Here is a 24,304-nt window from a genome sequence, read left to right on the forward strand (position 1 = left end):
TAACCATCCTTTGTATGCTTACACGTCCACATATCTGTTGTCAAACTAACTTTAGATGTAATTGTGTCAAATTGTTCTAGTAATTGGAGTTTGAACTCAGCTGTTAGTTTCATGATATCATCCCTAACTGTATTCCTAGTGTAAAGCTTAGCAACAGGATTCAGAGACTTAGCAAACTCTCTAAAATATGGATGCTCAACTATAGTGACTGGATAACCATGCTTAGCACTTTGGCATCCTAGTTCCGGCACTTAAAGGCAGTAACTGATGTGACCGATTGGCTGACTGCACAAGGGAATCAAGTTCTCAATAAACAGGATGCAGTCAGGGACGGACCCAAGAAATCTTCATTCTTTTTCCGGTCCGGGCTAATAGCCTTGGTAAACCAAAGCATTTCACTTTTTTAAGCTGTTGGACTATGATAGCTACCTGGGCTAAAGCCCAAGTTAGCCCAACTGTAGGTCCGTCAGTGGATGCAGTTGCGGCTTCTCTTTTGAGTTGCTTCTGGCACATCTTTGAGTGGCCATTAGCCACTCCACGCATAAGCCCATGTGCAGTGCCACTACCTCTACACTAGTCGCGTTTGAAGTGCAATACGTGTCATCAGGTAAGTCAAATTCCAAAGCAAACAGACCATAAATAGAAACTTGGAGGTTTTGATGTACACTAGTTTGTGTTAATTTTTCGCTTTAGAATTGTCTGTTCAAGATAAATTCGGCAAAAAGAGGGGAGCAAGAATAAGAAAGAGCCGAAAACTCTTCTTTCTTATCTACTTCCGCTGGAGGAAAAAAACATGACATCGTGCCAGCTCAGATTATACAAAACAAAACAAAGGAAAAAGTAAGAAAATATCTCGAATATTCGAAGAAATTATCTTGCCCCTGATCTCCAAAGATCCATCCTCCACGTATTAGCTGCATTGATAATGCAGGATATTCTGAGGATCCATTCCTCATTGTCCCACTTACGTAATAAAAGCAAGAAAAATATAGAGGATATTCTAACCCATCAAAGATTCTTACGCGACGCCCCGTCCTCGAACTTCTGTTTACCGTGGGATGAGTTTATTTTCTTTCTTCTTTCTTCGTCTCATCCATGAAGTAGTTTCTTTTTTCATTTTCTTCTTGTTCATCAAGTTTATTCTTTTTACCATATTCCTTATTTTTCTTGTTTCTTTAATTATTTCCCAATTCCCCATTTCATTTCTATAACAACGGACCTCTGTTTCTCTTCATATAAGACCTCTTTTTCAATTCTACTTTAATCAAACTCCAAAATCAAACCTCATCTACTACTATCCATCACCATAGTCAAGAACAAGAAGAAACTATGGAAAGTAATTACTCGGAGAAAATGAAGAAATTTCAAGATTATATGGATGCTCTCGAAGAAGAACGTAATAAGATGCAGGTTTTTCATCGTGAATTACCTCTCTCGTTAGACCTCATCAATCAAGGTACATACAAATCAACTATATATGCATTATGATTTTATTTCATTTTCTGTAAATGCCCGATTACGTTTATATTTTGGTTTCTTATTCTGATTTCTTGTTTTGTTTTTGTACGTATAGCGATTTGTAATTGCAGGCAACAGCTAGAAAGCAGTACAACTGGCACTAGTATGGATTCTGAAGAACAGACAACATCAAGTGATGGAGGCAGTCCAATTCTAGAGGAATTTATACCTTTGAATAGTAGTATTTGTTCATCACATTTTGAAAAATTGTTACAAAAATCATCACCTCCAGAGATTGAAGTTTCAAAGAATAAATTAGATTGGTTGAAATCTGTTCAATTATGGAACCAAAATCCTGATCCAGTTCTTAAAGAGGTAAGACATTTCCTTACTTTTTTCCTTCATATATTACAATCAAATCTGGTTTGGTTCAATTTATAATGATATGAAGTATTTACTTTCAGGATTCTTCGCTGAGAAAAGCAACACTACCAGCTCTTGAATCAAAGGAAAGTAGTGATCAACGTGCATCTCTTGCTTTTCCTAGACATAAAACTAATCAAACAGTTGTTGCAACGCCAACATCAACCCCAGGCTCAAGGACAACTAGTTCAACAACAGAAACTATTAATGATAGTGATGCTAATTATAATAAAAATCCAAAAAGAAGTAAAGAAGATGAAGAAGAAGATCATGAAAACGAAAGAGAAAGACCACAAGGACAATCTTCTTCTTCTTCACTTAGAAAAACAAGAAGATATTGGTCTCCTGAACTTCATAGAAGATTTTTAAGTGCTCTTCAGCAACTTGGTGGTTCTCAAGGTAAGATTTTTAATTTGATTAAATTAAGTTTACGATGAAATTCTTCTTTATTTTGATCTACAATTTTGAACTTATTTTTGTAATGCCTGCTTAATCATGTTCCAGTTGCTACTCCAAAACAAATCAGAGAATTAATGAAAGTTGATGGACTTACTAATGATGAAGTTAAAAGCCATTTACAGGTATGTTTGGTTCCTCTTAATTCTTTTAAATATTTGCATAAATCATCTTTTTTTGAAAAAAAAAAAAAAACATAAACAGTTTGTTAATGCTAATTAGGGTTTGGCTTTGCCTTTAGCTATTTTCGGTTTGTTAGGACTTATATTAATTTAAGTGGAAAACCGACCAAGCTAATAGGGATGTGTCTGTATTTTATTAATCTGATTGTAGATTCTTTTTCAGATTCTATGTGATTCCTTATGAAAACAATTGTTTAGACTTCAGGAGTTCGGAGTGGTTAGGGTTTGGTCCTTAATTTCTTTCACATTAGCAACGTATCCAATTTTCAGATCTTAATGACCTAATTTTAGTAGTGTCTAATTTTTAATTAGTTTACCAGTTTATTTTTTTTGGTTATACCCTTTTACTTAAAAAGTTGGTTTTTTTTTTTGTAACAGAAATACAGACTACATACAAGGAGACCAAGTCCAGTGCACAACAGTGTCAATTCTCAACCACCACAATTTGTAGTAGTAGGTGGTATCTGGGTGCCACCGCCCAAGTCACTTGCTGGTGAATCGACAGCCCAAGTCACTAGTAACAATAGAATATACGCTCCAATAGCTGCAATTCCACACCAGCTGGGATCATCTTCTTTCCTTCCCCAACCGAATCATAAGAATTTACACTTTCAAATGAATCGGTTGCGTTCGGACGGTAGAAATAGTAGAGAGCAGGAACACACTATTGGATATAAAAATGATCATGATGACAATGTCCATCTAATCTCACCTTCAATTTCATCATCTACTACTTGTACTTCGACGCCATCGTTACCTTTATAAAAATTTAGCAATGCGAGACTTTTTTCTAAGAATACAAATGTGAGACGAAATAAAACAGTCGAAATTTTTCTTAGCAAGATTCTACATATAGTTGTTGTTTTTTACTGTAGATGCGAATAGAAAGAAGATACCACTTGTTATGAATGCTTTTTTGGGGGTTTGTTTTCCGTTGGTTTAGAATTTTGCTGTTTTTGGTCACTTGTAAATATTATTAAACCATATGTACCGTGTTCTTAAAATTTCAAAAGGCATAACAATAATTCCATATGTACCGTGTCTGTGAACAAGTCAAAAACCGTTCACTCATAGATGGGCTTTAAAAAGAGTTATGCTACGAGTACTGCCGTTTCTCATGACAATAATTCTACGCGAAAGAAAAAGCTTGGTGGAATCCACCGGATAAATTTATTAAATATCCTTAGTTTTGACATCCAATAAATATACCATTATACAACAATATAAATACCCCTATCATTTAAATATCTTATCCATTAAAAAGTAGATTATATTAATACCCTCACTTACAATATTATATTCCATTTAAACATCGTATCCATTAAAAAATAGATTTTTCTATTATTTCACATCCACCGGCAGCACCATTTCACCAACACCAACAACACCGCCGCCACCACCACTCTACCACCACCACTCCGCCACCACCACCACTTACTAAATACAACCACCAATAATATTCCACCACCGCCACACACCACCATCATTGTTGTTGTTGCCGCCACCGCCGCCACCGCCGCCAATATTAGGTGTCAACAACCGAAGTTGATCCAAAAAATCAAAAGTTAAAAAATATTTGTCAAATTTGGTTGTTGATTCCATTTTTCTATTGTTGATACACAAACATTGGTTGTTGACTCCCTAAACTAAGGTCAATTTTTATTTTTGATACACAAATATTTGTTATTGACTCCTTACACTAAGATTAATTTCTATTGTTGATACACAAATATTGGTTGTTGATTCCATTTTTCCATTTTTGATACACAAACATTGGTTGTTGACTCCCTAAACTAAGGTCAATTTCTATTGTTGATACACAAATATTTGTTGTTGACTCCTTACACTAAGATCAATTTCTATTGTTGATACACAAATATTGGTTGTTGACTACCATTTTTATTGTTGATACAAAAACATTGGTTGTTGACTCCCTAAACTAAGGTCAATTTCTATTACAAAAAATGGACTATATAGCCAAAATTGTGTGTTTCCTGGGCTAAATGGACAGTTAGGATTCAGTCTGGGTCAAATGGACAGAGAAATCTTTTTAATTGAAACTGACCCAATTACCCCTCTCCAGATCTCCACCATTTCCATTCTTTCTTCTTCTGCTCTCGATCTCCTGTTTCTCCACCACCACCGTTTCAGTCATGGCTGCTGTTACTTCCGTGAGATCGAGAATTGAGAGATTTGATGGGCAGAGAAGATGGTGGTCGACGTGATGGGTATGATGGCTAAGATCGAGAATCAGTAATGGGTTGACTCGAATTTGGATTATGAAATTGAGAGTTGCAGTGAATGAATGGAGTTAGGGATTGCTTCTTCGGGTAAATCAGATGAAGAAATTGTGAATTGATAAGGGTTTCTGAAGATAGAGATGATGAAATTAAGATGGGTTCGATCTGTGAATCTGTGATCTGAGAGCTTCCACAATTAAATTGATTCGAGACTGTGTAGTTGATGGGTTTAATGGCCGATTGAGTTCAAGAAGATGAAGTTGCAGAAATTGATATGGGACTGAACTTAGTTACAGCAGTGGAAGATTTAGAAGCAGATGGGATAGAAGGAGGAGCAGCAGATGCTGCTGTTGAATCTGAAACGAAATTGTAATGGTTTTGAGGTTGGATATGTGATGGCTTGCAGTGAGGTTATGAACTTGAAATTCAGGGTTTGACTCAACAGAGGAAACGGGGGTTTGAAGCTGCTTCCGATTGAATGCAATGGTGGTGCTGAGCATTAAAAATTTTCTTCCATCAATTTCACTGGTAAGTTCCTTGATCCTATTGGTTTAACTTTTGTAAAATCCATTTTAAAATTCATTGAATTTTGTTTGTATGTAATTATTTTCATCTGGGTTAAGCTTGCGTAAAATCTGGATTGACCTGAAATTGCTTTTATCCATGTTATACTAGGATGAAACCAATATCATCCTGTTTTGGATTGACCTGAAATTATTTTCATCCATGTTATACTAGGATGAAACCAGTATCATCCTGTTTTGGATTGACCTGAAATTATTTTCATCCATGTTATACTAGAATGAAACTGGTTTCATCTAGTTATAGTCTGTGATATAATTTCGTTTTCGTCAAAATACTCAAGATGAAATCAGTTTCATATAGATCACTCATTGGTATAACTTTATTTCGTGAAAATACTCATGATGAAACCAATTTCATCTAGTTGTAGTTCTGGATTGACCTGAAATTGTTATTATCCATGTTATACTAGGATGAAACTAATATAATCCTGTTTTGGATTGACCTGAAATTATTTTCATCCATGTTATACTAGGATGAAACTGGTTTCATCTAGTTATAGACTGATATATAATTGTATTTTCGTCAAAATACTCAAGATGAAACCAGTTTCATATAGTTTACTCATTTATATAACATGCAGATGGTAGTAGTACCGGTGGATTCAATTTTAAAAACATGTAAGTTTCTTAACCCTAGTTTTCTTTTTGATTAAATTTTATGAACGACATAAATTGACTTGTGTAAAATAGTTTAAAATCGATTGAATTTGGTTTGGTTTCACATAATTCTAGTTGTTGATCTACCTGTGCAACCATTGGTTTGCTAATTGAATTATTAATTAGTTAATTTTTTTTAGATTGATTTGAATATGGTTATCCAGCTGCACTTTTTCATTGTCATCTATAAAGAAAAATATATATTCATTTTGACGAATGCTTGACTAGTAATTAAATGTACATATAATCGATCCCCTGTCTGGCATTTAGTATATATATGCATTGATTTTTTTTTTCCAGAACGTTGCAGTAGTAGGCCTAACACACATGCACCAAGCCATGCAATCAAAATGACTATCAATTTGCAGTGGCTAAATAAAGCAAAATATTCTCTTTTATTTATCTCTTGTCCTGGTTGTCATATGTTTAAAACTAGGTTGATAATGATTTCGTTATGTTATAAATAGTATTGAATTTTCCTTAGCCTATGGTTGGACTATGATGAAACTGGTTTCACCCATGTTTAAACTAGGATGAAACTGGTTTTCATCTTATTGTAGATTAGGTTGAATTTGGTTTCACTCATGCTTAAACTAGCTCAAACTAGTTTTCATCCAGTTTTGCATTAGGTTGGATTTCGTCTCACACATGTTTCAACTAGGATGAAATCTGGTTTCGTCATATTTTATCATAATTTTAGCAATACGATCACATTTTTTGCAAACTGAATTTAAATCCAGCACCATATTGCCATGTTTTCTACCTTTAATTTAGTAATTTAGTAGTAGTACTCTCTTTTTCTGCTGCATTACCTGGCTATAACAGCTAGCTCTCAGCCTTTATCTCTTCAACTTGCTTTCTCATTTATACCATTCTTGTGGTGGGGAAAGAAGGAATCTTAAGGAGAGAAAGAAAGAATATAGTTGTATCCTTTGAAAGGCAAGAGCTGTTAACTTTGTTTTGTTGTCTGCTGAAAAAGGTATGTCATGTTTTATCTTTTAGATACACAGTTACTGTGTCCATAACTAAACCTTGGCTCTTGGTATATTTTGGTAGGCTAGTTAATCATCATTTTCTTTCTTAGCTTTCCATTTCTTTCTGCATACATTGTATATTGCAGTAATACTATTATCATTATTGATAGGACGATGATGGTAATGAGTAATGACTTTGAAATTGACTTGACACGTTTATCAATGGAGGGTTAGTGTGTGTTGATTGATAATCTTCATGAATTATTGATCAAAGTAGTGTGGGGGTGGAAATAGCCAACTCATTGTATAGAGATACCAACATCCAGGGGATCATGAAGTTGATTCAATACATGCGTTATGCATATAGTACAGTGGCTAGCTAGCTAGACCAACTATGTAGCCAGGGACCAAGTGTTTCATGTGGGAATAGTACCAGACAGTACTGCAACTACTGCTTAGACAAGCACATCACACATTATATACTAATATTTAATTTATTTTTTTAATTATTGTTTAATTATTTGGTAAGTGCAGGAGTTAGAATTTTACATGAAGAAGATTTGATTAATTAGAGAGACAGCAAGGAGAAATGTACTCGGTATGGAGGAAATGAAATGTGTTTGAGGAACTGGGGAAGATGCAGCTGTTATGAGTCCAAGTGCATCTGAAAATATGAGTAAATAAGTCATGTGTGTTCGTGGTGGAGCAGTTGGATGCAGTGAAAGTTGAAGTTGCAGCTAGCTGTAAAAGTTGAAGTTGCTGACTTTCTTCTGACTCAGTGACTCAGCCTCGACATATTTTTTTTTTCTTTCAGATTTGGTATTGTTGGTGCCGCTCAAATACTCAAAGATTTTGGGATATTGATGTTAGATTAAATTTGTACGTGGGACAAATTTGTTTGCTATAAAAAACTTAGTTTAAAGGGTCAAGGGGTATTTTAGGTGATTGATATTTTTTTTGTTTTTATTTTCCTGGGTCAAATATCCATTTTGGCTAAATGAACAGTATTTTTCTATTTTTTGGCTATATAAACAATATCTAAAGCTAAGAATATATTTCACCCATGAATTTTCTGTTTTGGTCTTTTTGACCAATTTTGTGTTTCTATTATTGATACACAAATATTTGGTGTTGACTCTTTAAGGTCAATTTCTATTGTTGATACACAAATATTTGTTGTTGACTCCTTACACTAAGATCAATTTCTATTGTTGATACACAAATATGGATTGTTGATTCCATTTTTCCATTGTTGATACACAAACATGGGTTGTTGACTCCCTAAACTAAGGTCAATTTATATTGTTGATACACAAATATTTATTGTTGACTCCTTACACTAAGATCAACTTCTATTATTGATACACAAATATTCGTTGTTGACTACCATTTCTATTGTTGAGACACAAACATTGGTTGTTGACTCCCTAAACTAAAGTCAATTTCTATTGTTGATACACAAATATTTGATGTTGATTCCTCACACTAAAATCATATTTTGTTCTGCTTTCTTATCTTGATTGATCCCTCGCTTTGACAATGTCTGCCTTCTTAATTACAAGAGCATAAATGTAAAGTGAACATCATACATTTCTAGATGAATGATACGGCAAGTTAACAACGCAAACTTATGATGGAGAAAGAGTCTAGTCAACTCCGAAGCATGTGAGATCAACTAATGCAGGATATATTAAATACTATATTAAATCTGCTAATCTATCCGATGATAACATCCACAAATATCTTTAGAGCATCCACAGTCACGACCAAATTTGGGGACTATACTCAAATTTGGTCTCAAAACCAGCCGTAATGGAACGGACTAAAACTATATTTAGTCGAGATAATTAGGGTTTGGGACCAAATCTGGTCGCCAACCCAGACTAAATCACGTTATAGTGGGGCGGAGGTATTCTGAGCGTATGAATCCAGGCGATAGTATAGTGAGCGCATCACACCGGACGTTTATATAATCAACGTATGATATTGGGGCGGAGGTAAAACTAGCATATGAGTGAGGCGCATTTATAAACACCGCCGGACCAAACGGATGTAATACATACGCCTCAGACCAAGCGTAATTGTCTTATACGTCCCAATGGGGCGCTGTTTTAATGTGCGCCTGGTTGGGACGATGGTTTAATGTGCGCCTGGTTATTTGATGTTTAACTTGTAGTGTCTAATAACACTTTAGCAATTAAGTACCAATTAAGTACAGTGCATGGTCCATACACTGCTTTATCCACCAACAAGACCACACGTCTTTTTGATGTTTAATTGTGGGGCATTACATGATTATACCTAATAACACTTTAGCAATTACTAATCAAACCCAATAATTAAACACAGCTCACCAGGCACACTTTGTATTTCCGTCCCACCCAGACGCACTTTATATTTTCGTTCCACCCAGACGCAATTTCTATCTCCGTCCCACCAAACGCACTTTCCATCTCCGTCCCGTGTCCGGCGTGAATTATACCTACGCCTCAATCAAGCGCGCATTATACCTCCGTTTCATTAAGACGCATATTATAAACACGCTCCATCAGGAAACGTGGGTATAAGTTCCGTCCCGCATCAAGCGTGGGTATAAGTTACGCTTCACCAAATTTTGGTCTTCTCCCACTACGCTTGAACACACAGAATACCAAATTTTTTTGACTTTTAGTCTAGCTTTTGGTATTTGGTCCGTCTCATGACTGTGGTTGCTCTTAGGTTATGTTAACGTATGGTACCTAATACCAATTGAATATTAAAATCTAAGGGTGGTTATATAAGCTGCAATGATCTCTCTATGTACACTCGTACCTAGTTAGCAATTCGGGATTCGACAAACGTACGGAACGACAAACGTACGAGTATTATACGGTTTTGTAAAATTCAGATTCGGTCTAAAATTCGGTCAACGGGACGTGATTCGTCAGTAATTCGGAACGGCATACGTACGTGTATGATTCGATTTATAAATGTGAGTTCGGCTCTGAAAATTCGGTATCTATATGTAACAAATAATTTGTATTTATAAGGTCATAGACCAATTTTTATGCATATGTGTGAGTTATTTAAAGAAAAAATAAACTTAATATGATGATATTAATAATATATACAACATTAGTTATCCAAGAGGACGTCGTATGGTGGTTTAGATGCTTGGTTAGTGAGTTTGAGATCTCTCTCACCTTCACCTTCAAATCTCTTCAGTCGTTTTTGTTTCATAAAAATCACAACACGTCTAATATTCGGTCGTGTATGCTCGGGAGGCAGTAAAGCCCAAAAAATGGAGTCTTTGAAAAGTAAAAGCTAAAGAATTTATGGCGAATTAAGCGGACGTATTATTCGGGATACGTAAAATTCGTGAACGGTTCGCGAATAATTCGGGAATGCCACATAATACACGACTTGGGTTCGGAGTTGCAAACGTACGCGAATAAGACGGTAAAATTCGTGATACGGAAAAATTCGCGAATGATTCGCGAATCATTCACGAACTTACTAACTAGGCACTCGTATACTCATTAATAAGTTTGGAGAGCCAACAAGTACTGTTACCATACTAGAATGAGGAAATGATGATATCGATGTCATAAAAATCAATCTTAAAAATGAATGTCTGGATCAATTTTGCAATTAAGTCAACTTCCAAAGCATATTTTCCAATTTTTTGGGAATTTTGCAATTGAGTAATTGTTATAAAAATGATCCAGAATACCTCTTGTAGCTACTATCATAGTGTTGTTGATTCCCACCATCTCCACCCAACTACATCAACAAAAGCTACCACCAGCACCTTCACAACAACCACCATCATCACCTAAACTTGCACACAGTCACAATAAAAATTAACACAAAAAAAACGGAATCATATTTGTAAAATTGATGAAGAATAGCATAGCTGCAATATGAATGCAGTGAAGGTAAATAAACATATGTCGAAATCGTACACATACAATACAATGAAAAGTTACAAAAATGTTGTTATCATCAAGAACAACATCAAAGTTAAAACCTAAAAATAAAACAAAAATCATACCTAATCTGATCTTCAATTGGAAAGTTATCTGAAAACTTAAACTTTGAATCTCTAATTATTCATATAATAAAATATTTTTCTTCGATGATTATCAAAATAATTGAAACCTACTCTTTTTCTCTCTCGATCTCTTGAATCTTCAACTAAAATCGAAATCACTAGAAAAGAAGAAGAAGAAGAAGACGAATTGATGATTATGAAGTTTGATTTATGAATCTGGATATGATTTTCGAGGAAGATCTGTCTCAAAATCGAGAGGATCTCTCATTCATTACTCGTTTTTGATGAAATCAAGTGAAATAGAACACAAACATATTACTAAATTTGTTGCTAATAACGGAGAACGCGGTGGTGGCGGCGGCGGAGCTGGTGGTGGTAGTGCAGAGGTGCCGGTGAAGGTTGAAAAAGGAGGAGAGAAAGAATAAAAATTTCACAAAATGGTTCGATGTAACTAAAGTTTAGAAGAAAAGGGTAATTATGGAAAGAAAGAAAATGTTAATAGACTCAAAACAGGCTTATATACGGAGAAGGATATATTTATTGTGTGAGAAGGGTAATCTTGAATCCCATCAAAATAAGGGGCATTTATACAATTCCCGCAAAGAAAAGTAAGGGGTTGTTTATGGTGGGGCATGCACTCTCTTTTCTCTTATGTGAGGTTATCATCGAGATAATCCCGCGCTAAACCTGTCATTTTCGCTCAACAAGCCAGCAACCACTGCTTATTTTCTGTGAGTGCGGCTTTTGTCATGTTCAAAAACACGGTTAGTTTAGAACGATTGATTAATCTCCTCATATTTATTTTCCATTTTTCTTGGTAAAAATACACATTCCAAAAGTAAGGGCGTACAAACTTAACCAGTATAATTTTAATTGGTACATGAAACTGTCATATATTCTTAGTTGACATTGTAACACACTAGAGCAAGTACTACAATGAGGGGGGAAATTTCACATTCTCCCCATATTTTATGTAATCTCTACATTTTCCAGGTGATTTATATCTTTTTTATTTTAAAAAAAAAAAGAGATTATATGTACTTCAAGAACATCAAGATAAAGGTCAAAAAACAATTAGAAGGTATTAACAAAGAGTAATTCGTGAAGAGAAGTACCAAGCAATCCAAAGATTGAAAGAATGATTTTGGCATTATAATCAAACAATTTTGATAGGGTTTTTCTTTTTGAAAAAGAGATCTTCTCACAAATTCCAACGTCTTGAATCTTGATATTCATACTTGGACTTTCACCCAAAATCTCCATTAAAATCACGAAGAAACGCCATGAGAGTGCATAGAGAATCTCCATAAAGGAGAAGACAAAAACAAAACAAAACAGGACACAATATCCACAAAAGCACCATAAATATCTCCTTAAAGCAACGGAGATTGAAGCAAACACTTAAACTAACTTAACGTAAACTACTAGCTAACTAGTAAAACAAGAAACGGAAAAATTTTTGCTCAGATCCAACCCCAAAGGACAAGACCTGAGCAGAAAGGGTTAACGGTGGTGAAGATCTTTTCTGATTTTTGATGAGGTGCTAGCTAGAGAGGAAATAGAAATGGATATATAGGTGTTTTGTATCTAACAATGTTTAGTAAGTGCCGGACAAGCCACAAAATCAAAATACATAAGTTAATTATTTTGTTTCTTTTTGCGGATCAAATATGTAAATTATAATGTTAGACCAAACATGCACTTGGTTAGTCTCCTGCTAGGTTAGATGCCAATGCTCTTGGTGATTTTTACGCTAGGAAAGCGACAAATTTCTATGCCGTTTCCCTCCCCAAAACTTTTTCCCACTTTGCATGTCACGTAATAACGAGCCCCCTAGACAGTTTTTTAAATCTGAGGTTCATAACAATGCTGTCAATTGGGGAAAGATTTTGGTGGAAGAGTATGAACATAACTACCAAAGTCACTTGCCAATACGATGTGGGGAGTGGGGTGGAAACTTCCATAGTGTTTGTTCTTATGTTATGTTCACTTGCTCATAATTGGATTAAGTTAATATATTTTAAAAGTAAACACTGGCACACACTGCACATTAAAGATGAAAGTATAACCTCTCAAAAGACCTGAAGATGAGAGAACAAATGATTTCTGGAAATGACGAGAGAACAAATGACACTCGAATGTTCCTTTTAGTTTAATTCATCATTTGTTTTAAGACCAAAAAATAGTTTACGTTCATCATCTGTTTTAAAGCCAAAATATAGTTTACATTCATCGACTGTTTTAAGACCAAAAGGTAGTTTGTGTTCATCATCTGTTTTAGGTCAAAATAAAGTTATTTTTCATCATCTTTTGGTTTTTTAAATAACAGAAACTCTTTATGGACCGTGTTTTCAAACAACGACAAAATCACACGAACACACAAATACCCATAAATGGGACCCCTTGTTAACTTATGAATGGTGAGGCCCACCACATCTATGTGTATGTGATTTTAACGTGGTTTCAACCCACGGTTCGTAGAGAACCGCTGTCTAAATAATTATGTCAAGACATATACCATGAAAAAAATATTGAAATATGTTTGATAATTTATTAAGTTGAACATAATGCAACAATTATTATAAGTTTTTTTGGAATATTCCAGATATCCCATGCCTGGTGGTGCATACAGTTATATATCAAGATTGTTACTATATTGTCCTGTCCATTGGAGGTGTCAATGGTCATATATCATAAGAATTTCGGTGGCGTCGACACAAGGGAAATGCCATAGTACCATCTCCACTTGTATTTTATGGATTTTTAAAACTTGTAGGATTCTTGTAGATACTGATACATACCAAGGTTGTCTTAATAGAGAAGCTTTATTATAGTTGCAGACATGCATATACGGCTTATTTTCGGCAATGTTATTTGGCTCCCTAATCTCCACCTCTCTATTTTCCTCCCTACAATATGAACCTCACGTTAGGGGAATGGTGAACCCACCTGAACCTGAATGCGAATCTCGATATGGATGTGGGGCTTAGATTATAGAGAGGTGAATAGGGAGGTAGGGAATAAGGAAACAACTAGCATTTTCGTATTTTATTATATTTATGTTTTAATCAGGGCCATAATTAAGTGAATAGGAGACATTCACTAAAATAATTATACAAAGAGTTAACTTAAGAGTTTAGATTAGACCGTATAAAATAACTGGTAGGCATTTGGTGCTAGTAAAATAACTGAGCATCTCTTGAATATTCTTTGCGACTTCTAGTCTGACTGACCTATGTAGATACCAAAGCTATATATATGACATGTTTGACATTTTTGTATCTTATCCACATCTTTTAGATTTAAGGATATTCTGTTTCAACTAATTTGGACACTTTCTCTCTTTAAATTATAGTTGTCTTAATTAATTAGTTAGTTATAGTATAGCTAGAAGTGAAAGGATTCCGATTCTCAATCTTTGAAGTAGGTATCTTCACTATCTTGTCTGTATCTTGATGGGATCTAAATTAAAATACATAAATAAATATTTATCAACTCCTTTTCAAGAAAAAAAATATTTATCAACTAATACCGGTTACTCGCTAGACACTAGTAGCTAGTACTCTGAAATCTGGTACATGGAGACATGATCGAGTTACAATCAAGGTTTCAAACAACAGGTATCATCAATGACGCAATGTTAGGTCGGAAATCTATTACTATGAAGTATTTGTTCATGTACTGCCGCACTGCGTAGGCATTTTGAGAAAACCTAAAATGATGTTTTGTTGTTGTTGATAGAACTAAAATTGTGAACACGTAAATCACGAAGGCATCTATATGTTCACAAATAATGTTCCCACTCTAGGTACATACTCGCACTGGTGATACAATTGCATTGATTCTTTGGCTCAAAATCTTCGGGTTTATCATAGCCTCATCTAATAATACCGCGAGAGGCGTTTACGCAGGGGAAGATAAAGAAAACGAAGTATAAAAGTAAAACTCATGGAGCGTTAGACGAATATAAAGTGCTGAAATGTAAATAAGACTGGGGTTTACGTGGTTCAGCACTAAGGCCTACATCCACGGGGTTGTTGTTTCACTATGTACTTGATGATTATAGAGATAGTCGAATGACTTTGGAGTTTACATAGGTCTGTGTATTGTAAAGGACAAACTTACACTCACAATCCTTCTCTCTCTCTCTCCTTCTCTCCCTCCTTTTTCCGATCCCCTCACTCTTGGTGGAGAGGGGGTATTTATAGGGTTAGAGTGTGGGACCCATTTCTGAGGACCGTTGGAACCTTATCTTCTTGTATTTTGTGTCCATCACGCGGAGATCTTCGCTCATTACTTGATCACGCAGAGTCATCCTCGTTCGTTCCACGGGTTGATCGACATGTATACTGCTCAGAGTGTTTAATGCGGGTAGTTGAGACGCATGCTCGTGTCAGACAAGTGTCTTCTGCCCCTGTCACATCCATGTCAGTTAACCTTCTCTTCACCGTTGATCTTAGCTTCTTTTGGGGATGAGATAAAGTAACTCTTCGGGAGTTATTTGGTGCTCCGCAGTACATCGTGTTTTCGATACATCTTTTAACTTCTGCCCTTAGATTTGTTCGGGCAAAGATCCGACGTCGACGGGACAGGCTTCTTGGCTGTGGGCGTGTGTCATCATGTTTTGATGACTTTGTCCGCATGCTCTCCACGTGTCTTCCTGTATACACGTATTTGATGATGAAATATGTACACACAATTTGCCCCTTTTCTTCGGGCTTGAGTGTTTAGTGGGAGCATTGAAGAAAACAGACGTTACATATTCTTCCTCTCTCCTAATAACTTCTCCTAGATACTTGGGCATGTTTCTTACTTGTGCATTAACTGCTCATTTAATGGGCACGTTTCCCATTCCTCCTTTAACTTCCATCTCTTTCTTTCGAGTATATTAAGGAGAGGAGAAAAATTAATTTCACTCAACGTTCCACAAAATTAATTTCATTCTCCCTGTCACTCTTCATTCTTTATTCTTCAACCATTAAATTCTCTCTGCCCTAACATTAATCACGCTCGTTTCTTCTTTGTTTCTGGTTTGTTGTCTTCTTTCGGGATTTTGTTTGTGGTGGTAAGGTTTCTTTTCTTCGTTTCTGTTGTTTTAAGTTGTGTTGATTGTAAATTTTCTGCTGCTGTCGTCCCTTGTTTGTGATGAAGAACATCTTTTGATACATGTATGCTAGTTTGCACCTGTTCTTCTTCTCAAGTCGAGGAGGCTATTGTTTTGTTTTGATTGGATTTTTAAGTTTAGGCCTCTCCTCATAGGAAAGGGGATCCATCGAAGAGTCCTTCCGGGTCTCAATACGCTGCTGGTCGTGTTGCTTCTCGTCCTCGTGATGACTCTAGGTGTACGCAGACACCTCCTCGTGGTGGCGCCTTCGATATTCCTCCTCTTCGTTCTGTAGCGCCTGTGCAGCACCCTCTACCGCCACCTCCAGTACTTTCTTTCAAAGGGAAGAACTCCAAAGGTGGTGTGCCGAGAAGTGAATCGTCTAAGAATCCTTCTTTTAAAAGAAGAGCTTCCGAAGCTTTTGTTGGTTCGTCCGATCCCGCGGAAGAGGATGATGCTGCCCCGGTGATACGCAGCGTTTCGGTCAGCAAGAAGAAAGTCACGTTCAAGCACATTGACCTTGAAGTTTTCAAGGAAAAGCATGAGCTTCAAGCCTTAGAGGTTCGTTTCTATGCCCCTGAGGATGATATTACTTACGATCTCATCTCGAAGTATCAGTTTGATGAGTTTCACCTGTTGACTACGGTTGGAGCCTTCGAGGCGGGTCTTATGCTGCCGTTGTACAAGTCTGGTGATTCCTTTTATTACGATGTGTTGTCTGGTCGTGAAGGATCTTCCACCAATACTCACAGTCGTTCCGTGTCGCAATTATCGGGGAATTATCTCCGTGCACTGAGGGAATGTTATCTGCGGAGTAAGAGGGAGACGACGATGACATGTTAAGTTCCAAATCCCGCTGAGAGGGAATGGTATACTCCTGAATACTTCAACAACTCCTTTGGGGATTATGTCAATAGTAGGAACCGTAAACCGTGGAGTGTTAGCCTTCGGAACTGCTCCTCGGGGTGAAATTCGTCTGTTAAGTGAGGTGAGCGATGCCAAACTGAAATATGTTCCAGGCACTGAGGGGTCGAGTCAGCGGAAACTTTTTCCCGCGCGCGAAAGGATCAAGCGTGACCATGATTATGAGTGGCACGCCACTGTTATTGAAATTGTTGGTCCTTGGGCATATGGTTGGATTCCCGGTCCGCGCGGTTGGCGTCCTTCTGAGAGCAGCAAGCCTCGTGAATCTCCTCCTGCTCGTTATGGAGATTTCTGTCCTTGGCGTTTAAATTTCGAAGGCATGAACTTTCCTTATGCTCTCGACGTCGTTGAAGGAGACGAGGAGGAAGGTTCTGGTGCTATACTTCCATCGAAGAGTGCCACTACTGCCAAGGTATGGTTATTGTAGATTCTGGCCGCGCCCCTCCTTTTTTGAAAATCAAACTTTGTATGAAGAAATAACTCTTTTTGTGGAACGTGTGTTGGTTTGCAGGTGTCGAAGAAGAAAAAGATTGGGCCCAAGCAGTCTTCTACCATTGTAACGGGTGAGGCTGAGGTTCATGAAGAAGTTACCAGTCCGGTGAACGAAGAGTTTGCCGAGGATGAAGAACTTTCTGATGGGGAAGAACGCACTGATACTTCCCCTCCTGATGTCGAGGAAGAGGTTGGTGCGGGGTGTGATGGTGTTGCAGGGAGGAATAACGCCGCGGTGGCTGACAAAGGTGTTATCGCGGACATGTCTGCTCCTGCTGGTGAGGCTGCGGAAACTCTCCCCACCATTTCTCAAGAGTTCTCGTTTGACAGGATATATTCCGCGGGGGAACTCTTTGACGATGCCCTCGATTTTCCCGAAGACTTTTCTTTGCTTTCCCCCAATGATGATTGGGATGTGCTCGGAGGTTCTGGTAAGGAAGATGCTGCTGTTCAAAATGAGGGCGCGGATGATCATAATGCGCGTGGTGATGCCGAAACTTGTGCCGATGGGGCAATGTAAGCGAAGGGGAAGTCTGTGGTTGACTTGCAGTCCGAGGATTTCCCTCATTCGCTGATGTTTGAGGGTGAGGATGCCATAATGGATTGGCTCAAGAAAAAGAGTCTGCTGTTTGTTCCTCACCCTGACCCGGTGGTTGCTGGTGAGAAAGATTCCGATGCTTATACCCGTCGGATGATAGAACTATCTCCCAAGGCGCGTGTTGCTGAGATGTGGGGGAAAAGCTTGAGTGTTCCAGAGGCTACCCTCGTATCGGACCCTCCCTCTTCTGTTGCTGACATGATGGCCATAGCCGATGGGTACCAATATGGTTTTCCCCAGCAACGTGTCTTGGAGGTAAGTCCTCGTACGTATCTCTTCGTGACAATTGAATCCTTCGGTGTAATAATGTTTGCCGTTTGACGTGTAGATGATGAGGAGTGAGCATTGTAACCATGTGATGTATCAATTCTTTAAAGCGAAATCTTTGAAGATGGAGGCTAAGCTTCGTCACAGATAAAAGGCATTATCTGTGGCTGAGGTGGAGATAGAAGAACTGAAGAAAAGCCTTAAAGAGAAAGAAAGGTTGGGTGAAGCGGAGGCTGGTCTTCGTTCAAAGCTTGCCGCCGTTCGTGCTGAGTTAGAGCAAACTCGCGGCCAAGTTTCAGCTTTCACAGGTTTGGTTCTTCGTCTTTTATCCCTCGTAATTCCTCTCTACTACTTAGTTGTTCTGTCTGAGCCTCCCCACCCTATCTTCAGTGGGTGGTGTCCCCGAGCTGATATGGCTTCGAAACGAAAGGGCCCGGAAAAAATCTCGTATCAAAGAGCTGGTCGAAAAAATTAAGAGAGAAGCCAAAAAGTGGGACGCTCCAGCTGAGGGATGGCGCGCAAGGCATGTTCAGAATCTGTATAATCATGACCGTACTTTGTTCAATGGTACGCTGCTGTGGATACGTGAGAATCTGCGGGAATCCCGTGAGCGTACTTCGTTGTTGGAGTCTAGAATACATCTTCTGGAAGAGGAATTACAAAAGGATCGCTCCCTTCCTTTTCCGGGAATTAAGGAGAGTATGTTGTGCCTTACTAGAGAAATGGACGATGCCAGAGCCGAAGTTGGGGCTCTCAGCAAATCCCTTGCTGCGTCTCACGCTGAAATAGCCCGCCAGGCTGAGACTGAGAGGAATCTTGAAGTATGTATGTACAGACTTAGCAAAGGGGTAACAGAGATAAACAACGAAGTCAACCACCTTCGTCACATGGATTCAATGAAGCCGGTAGAATTAGATGCCAGTCAATTTACTCTCACCAACCTTCAACTAGATTATAAGAAATTATCCGAGGAATATGACTATCTTGATGAAGCGCGAGATGCGGTTGTTAATGAGTATGAAGAGGCTTCGGCTTGTGTCGAAGGTATAACCCTATTTCGTCGAGTGTGATTGTGTCTTTTCTGTGCTAACTCCCTTGTGTTGTATTTTTCAGAGCTCGAGGGACAACTCCGTGTTGCAAATGAAAAATTTGAAAAGGCTCAATCTTCCTTAGCGCAACAGGAGGAACAGACTAATCATTTTAAGAGTTTGGCGGCATCCCGCGAGGAGGCCGTTGGTGCTGCTTCTAAAGAAGTGAATCGTCTATCTTCGTTGTTATCTCAAGCCCACCAGCGGACGACAATTATTATGCATAAGGCTCGGTGTCAATTGGCTGAGGAGACAAACAAGATGCTGGAGAAGATTGAGCTTGGCCTTAAGACCGAGCATGGCCTCGTGAAGAGCTATCCGCGTCGTCCTGTACCTTCCTCCTTGCCTGGATCCTCGGGACCCTCATCTGGTGGGAGCGTCCCTTCAACTCTTCGGAACAACCCTGTTGATGGGGCGTCATCATCTAAGTAGAGACCGCGACATCATTAGCCTTCCATTAGATTTTGCTAGTATTTTGTAAAAATAATATTTTTGATGTGTTTTCTTTGTATTGGCCTTGCCGCTTTTTGTAACCAACCTTTATGAAATGGATCATTCTTTTGATATACCTGCAATATCAGTTTGTTGTTTATTTTAAGCATTGTCAGGAAGGACACTAAAAACAAAAGAAGAGTGTTTTAAGTGTTTGGGTGCGATACCGAAGGGAGGTACCTTCGTGATTGTCTTGAGACCTGTCACCCCACTGGCGAACCCTTGGCCAGATGATTCCCAGACGGTGGGGGTCGAGGCAACGTTCTAGGATATGGGGTAAAAATATTTACATACACCCATTCCGTCGACCCGTTGCCTTAAGATTGGTTGGGTATCTCTTTCTGTTGGGTGCCTTCTCCCCGGACTTACACTTATGGACACTGATGGGAGAGCCCTGAGAGATTGTAGGTTGACTACTTTCCCCAATATTGTTGATTAGTTTTGTTTACTCGAATTTCAGAAAGCTTGTTTGATTGATAGGTTGAGGCTTTCTACTCCTCGTCCAGAGGTAGAAACATGTAGAGCGGTTACGCTGCCTTCTTCTTCTGGGATTCTTCACGCAGATGCAAAGCTGCGTTGCACCTATGGGTAGTATGGTTTGATCCACTTAGCATTCCAAGGATGTCGGAGAACCTCGCCTTTCAGATTGAGAAGATGGTAGGAACTGTTCCCCGCAATGTCGTGTATTATAAAAGGCCCTCCCCACGTAGGTGCTAGCTTTCCCCATTTCTTTTCTCGTTGATACTATGGGATTGTTCTTAGCACATACTGCCCCTCTACAAAATTTCGAAGTTTTACCTTTTTGTTGTACTCCCTTGCTAGTCTTCGTTGATAATTTTCCATCTTCTGCAATGCTGCTTCCCTTCTTCCTTCCAGGTCGTCCAATCTCTCCAACATCATGTCTGTTGTGAGATTTTTCTCCCATGCTTCAGTCTTTGTGGTTGGCATGAGGATCTCTGTTGGGATGACCGCTTCAGCTCCATAAGTGAGGAGAAACGGGGATTCCCCAGTGGCAGATCTTCGTGTTGTCCTGTATTCCCATAACACATTGTGCAACTGTTCACACCATCGCCCCTTATGTTCGTCTAATTGCTTTTTGAGGATAAGGGCGAGGGTCTTGTTAGTGGCTTCCGCTTGTCCGTTGCTTTGAGGGTATATGGGGGTGGATTTGTTCTTCCTTATTTTGAAAGTATCGAAGAGCATGTCTATATTTTTCCCTTGTAGTTGCTTACCATTATCGGACACGATTTCTGCTGGTATGCCGAACCTGCAAATGATGTTTTGGAATATGAAAGTAAACACATCCACGTCTCTGATCCTGGCTAAGGCTTTAGCTTCCACCCATTTACTGAAATAGTCCGTGGCTACTATCAAAAATCGTCTTTCCCTGATCCCTCGATGAAAGGCCCGATGATATCTATGCCCCATTTTGCAAATGGCCACGGGCTACCTACAGAATTTAACGTTGTTGCTGGCGCGTGTATCTTTTTGGCGAAACGCTGACATTCTTCACATCGTCGGGACATTCTTGCGGCATCCTGCATCATTGTGGGCCAGTAATATCCTTGCATTTTTGCTTTGTCGGCTAGTGATCTCATGCCGCTATGATTCCCTGCGTCGCCATAATGGATGTCGTTTAGAATTCGATGCCCCTCTTTCCTGGACAAGCAGCGTAGTAACGGTCCGAGGAAGGATTTCTTGTACAGGATTCCATCCCGAATGTCATATCTTCCTGCTTTGGAGAGTATTTTCCTGGCTTGTTTATGATCCGCGGGTAAAGTTCCTTCTTGGAGAAACGCATGGATCACCCTTCTCCAATCATCTTCATTGCTGAAATCTTCGTCTTGATTTGCTCTTGACAGGATGTCCTCTTCGTAAAAATCGTTATGGATGTCTTCTCCTACCTGGTCTTCGATATTTTCTTCCACTGTATCTTGATTGGTAGCGAAGGATAATTGTGATGCAATCGAAGGCTCGTATACCCTTGTTATCTTAATAGCTTCGACGCTTTTGTCCTTCAGCATGGATGATATATATGCTAGGGCATCCGCGTGCCTGAGATCCCTTCTGCATAAGTGCCGGAACTTGATGTTTGGAATTTGTGATGCCAATGTTTGGACCAAGGCCATGTAAGCTGAGAGGGTGTCGTCGTACACATTGTACTCGAGCCCTATTTGTCGTATGACAAGCTGCGAATCACTTGTCAGTCTTACATCGGTTACTCCCATTTTTATTATTAAACGGAGGGCATGTACGACTGCCTCGTATTCGACGATGTTGTTAGTATGCTCTTTGAATTCTAATCTGAGTGCCTGTATGATCCTTTCTCCGGTTGGGGTGGTGATGACGATGCTTATTCCTGCTCCTTCCTTATTTTTGGAACCATCGACGAAGACTTCCCATTGTCTTTGACTCACGGGTTCGAGGATATCTATTAGATCCTTGCTTTCTTCCTCGGCTTCTGGTATTCCCTCAATCTCCTCGTCGTTGTCCAGGGGGAGGTCTGCTAAGAAATCCGCCAAAACTTGGGATTTTAGGGAATGTTGAATTTCATGGATGATGTTGAACTGATCCAGGTGGGTGTTCCACTTGGCTATTCTGCCCACTTTTCCTGCACTTTTAAGGACTGCTTCCAGTGGTGCTTTGCATGGGACCCGGATGAAGTGAGTTAGGAAGTAGGTTCTCAGCTTTTGAGTAGCCCATACCAATGCTAGGATAAGTTGTTCGATCTTTGTGTAGTTCCTTTCTGCCGAATTGAGGGTCTTACTGACATAGTAGATATGTTGTTCTATCTTCGTATTGGTTTTGACCAAAACTGCGCTAACTGCGTCTTCCGTTGCTGCTATGTACAGTGCCAAAACCTCATCAGGATCAGGCTTCTGCAGGATTGGAATTGAAGCGAGGTGTTCTTTGATTTTCTGGAAGGCCTCTTCGCATTCTGCGGTCCATTCAAACTTACTCCCCTTTTTGAGAATATTGAAAAAATGTTTGCATTTGTCCGAGGATCGGGCAATAAATCTGCCCAAGGCTGCTATGGACCCATTGAGCTTATGCACTTCTTTTAAATTCTTCGGGGACGGCATTTCTACTATGGCTTGAATCTTCGCTGGGTCTACCTCAATGCCCCTTTTTGTTACCAGATATCCGAGGAATTTACCTGAAGTGACACCGAAGGTGCATTTCTCTGGGTTTACTTTCATGTGATGTTTCCTCATTGCTTCGAATATATCTCTCAGATCCTGATGCTGATCTTTGCGCAGCTTACTTTTGACGAGCAAGTCATCAACGTAGACTTCTAAGGTACTACCAATCCATGGCCTGAAGATAGCATCGACCATTCTTTGGTATGTTGCCCCTGCGTTTTGAAGTCCAAAGGGCATTCTAGTATATCAATAAAGGCCATGTGGGGTGTAAAATGCTGTGTATAGTTGATCTTCTTCTACCAGGGCTACTTGGTTGTAACCAGAATATCCATCCATGAAAGACAACTCTTCGTATCCTTCTACTGCTTCAACCAGCTGATCTATGCTTGGCAGGGGATAGTTGTCCTTTGGACATGCCTTGTTGAGGTTAGTAAAATCGATGCATATCCTAACCCCTCCATTTTTCTTAGGAACGACGACCATGTTGGAGATCCATGTAAGGTACTTGACTTCTTTGATGAACCCCGCTTCTAGTAGTTTCCGAAGTTATTTTTCCACTGCCTTATGGTACTCCGGTGCAACTTTTCTTATTTTCTGCCTGAAAGGTGGCGTGCCTGGTTTGATGCGCAGCTCGTGTTGGATTATTTTCGGGTCAATCCCCGGCATATCTCCTAGCTTCCAGGCGAATACATCCGCGTATTCTTTAAGTAATTTGGTTAAGGAATCTTCTCTTCTTTCATCCATTATGGTCCCTACTTTGATCATCTTCGGGTTTGCTTCCGTTCCTATGTTGATTTCTTTCACGGGCTCTACTGGTGTGAACACCGGCTTCGGATCCCCGAGGACTGGGACGTTCTTTGATTGCTATTTGGTATGCTTCTGTCCTTTGTTGGCTGCTGAAGTACATGTTTCTGTGTTTAGGGCATTATCATCCTTTGTCAAACCCCTCCATGTGGTTTCCTTGAGGAACATGTCTATGGCCTTTTCTTTCGCGGCTTCTTTATTTTTAATTCTTCGGGTTTTTTGCTGCTCTTGTTCGTTGTTGATACCATCCTGAGTGGCTTGACACTCTCTTGCAGAGACCCGATCTCCCTTGATTTCCATCACTCCCTCAGGTGTAGGGAATCTGAGATATTGGTAGTAAGTTGCCGCCACTCCCTTGAGTTTATGTAACCACTTTCGTCTGATA

General features: G+C 39.1%; 1 protein-coding gene across 1 annotated transcript; it reads left to right on the forward strand.

Moving 5' to 3' along the window:
• The first annotated feature begins 1,152 nt into the window (after positions 1-1,152).
• Positions 1,153-3,428, forward strand: LOC113293073 (transcription factor HHO2-like). The gene is made up of 5 exons (XM_026541839.1): positions 1,153-1,456; positions 1,574-1,833; positions 1,923-2,280; positions 2,386-2,462; positions 2,898-3,428. Exons 1-5 carry the CDS (start codon positions 1,330-1,332, stop codon positions 3,282-3,284), a joined length of 1,209 nt encoding a protein of 402 aa, XP_026397624.1. The 5' UTR covers positions 1,153-1,329; the 3' UTR covers positions 3,285-3,428.
• The last annotated feature ends 20,876 nt before the right edge of the window (positions 3,429-24,304 follow it).

Source organism: Papaver somniferum, chromosome 7 (assembly GCF_003573695.1).
Source record: "Papaver somniferum cultivar HN1 chromosome 7, ASM357369v1, whole genome shotgun sequence".
Taxonomy (NCBI): Eukaryota; Viridiplantae; Streptophyta; class Magnoliopsida; order Ranunculales; family Papaveraceae; genus Papaver; species Papaver somniferum.

What these genes read in the sequence shown, in the direction of transcription:
- LOC113293073 (XM_026541839.1), top strand. Translation starts at nt 1,330, where the DNA reads ATGGAAAGTAATTACTCGGAGAAAATGAAGAAATTTCAAGATTATATG. An exon ending in GTTAGACCTCATCAATCAAG is followed by an intron (nt 1,457 to 1,573) that starts GTACATACAAAT and finishes TTGTACGTATAG; the next exon opens with CGATTTGTAATTGCAGGCAA. An exon ending in GCAACTTGGTGGTTCTCAAG is followed by an intron (nt 2,281 to 2,385) that starts GTAAGATTTTTA and finishes ATCATGTTCCAG; the next exon opens with TTGCTACTCCAAAACAAATC.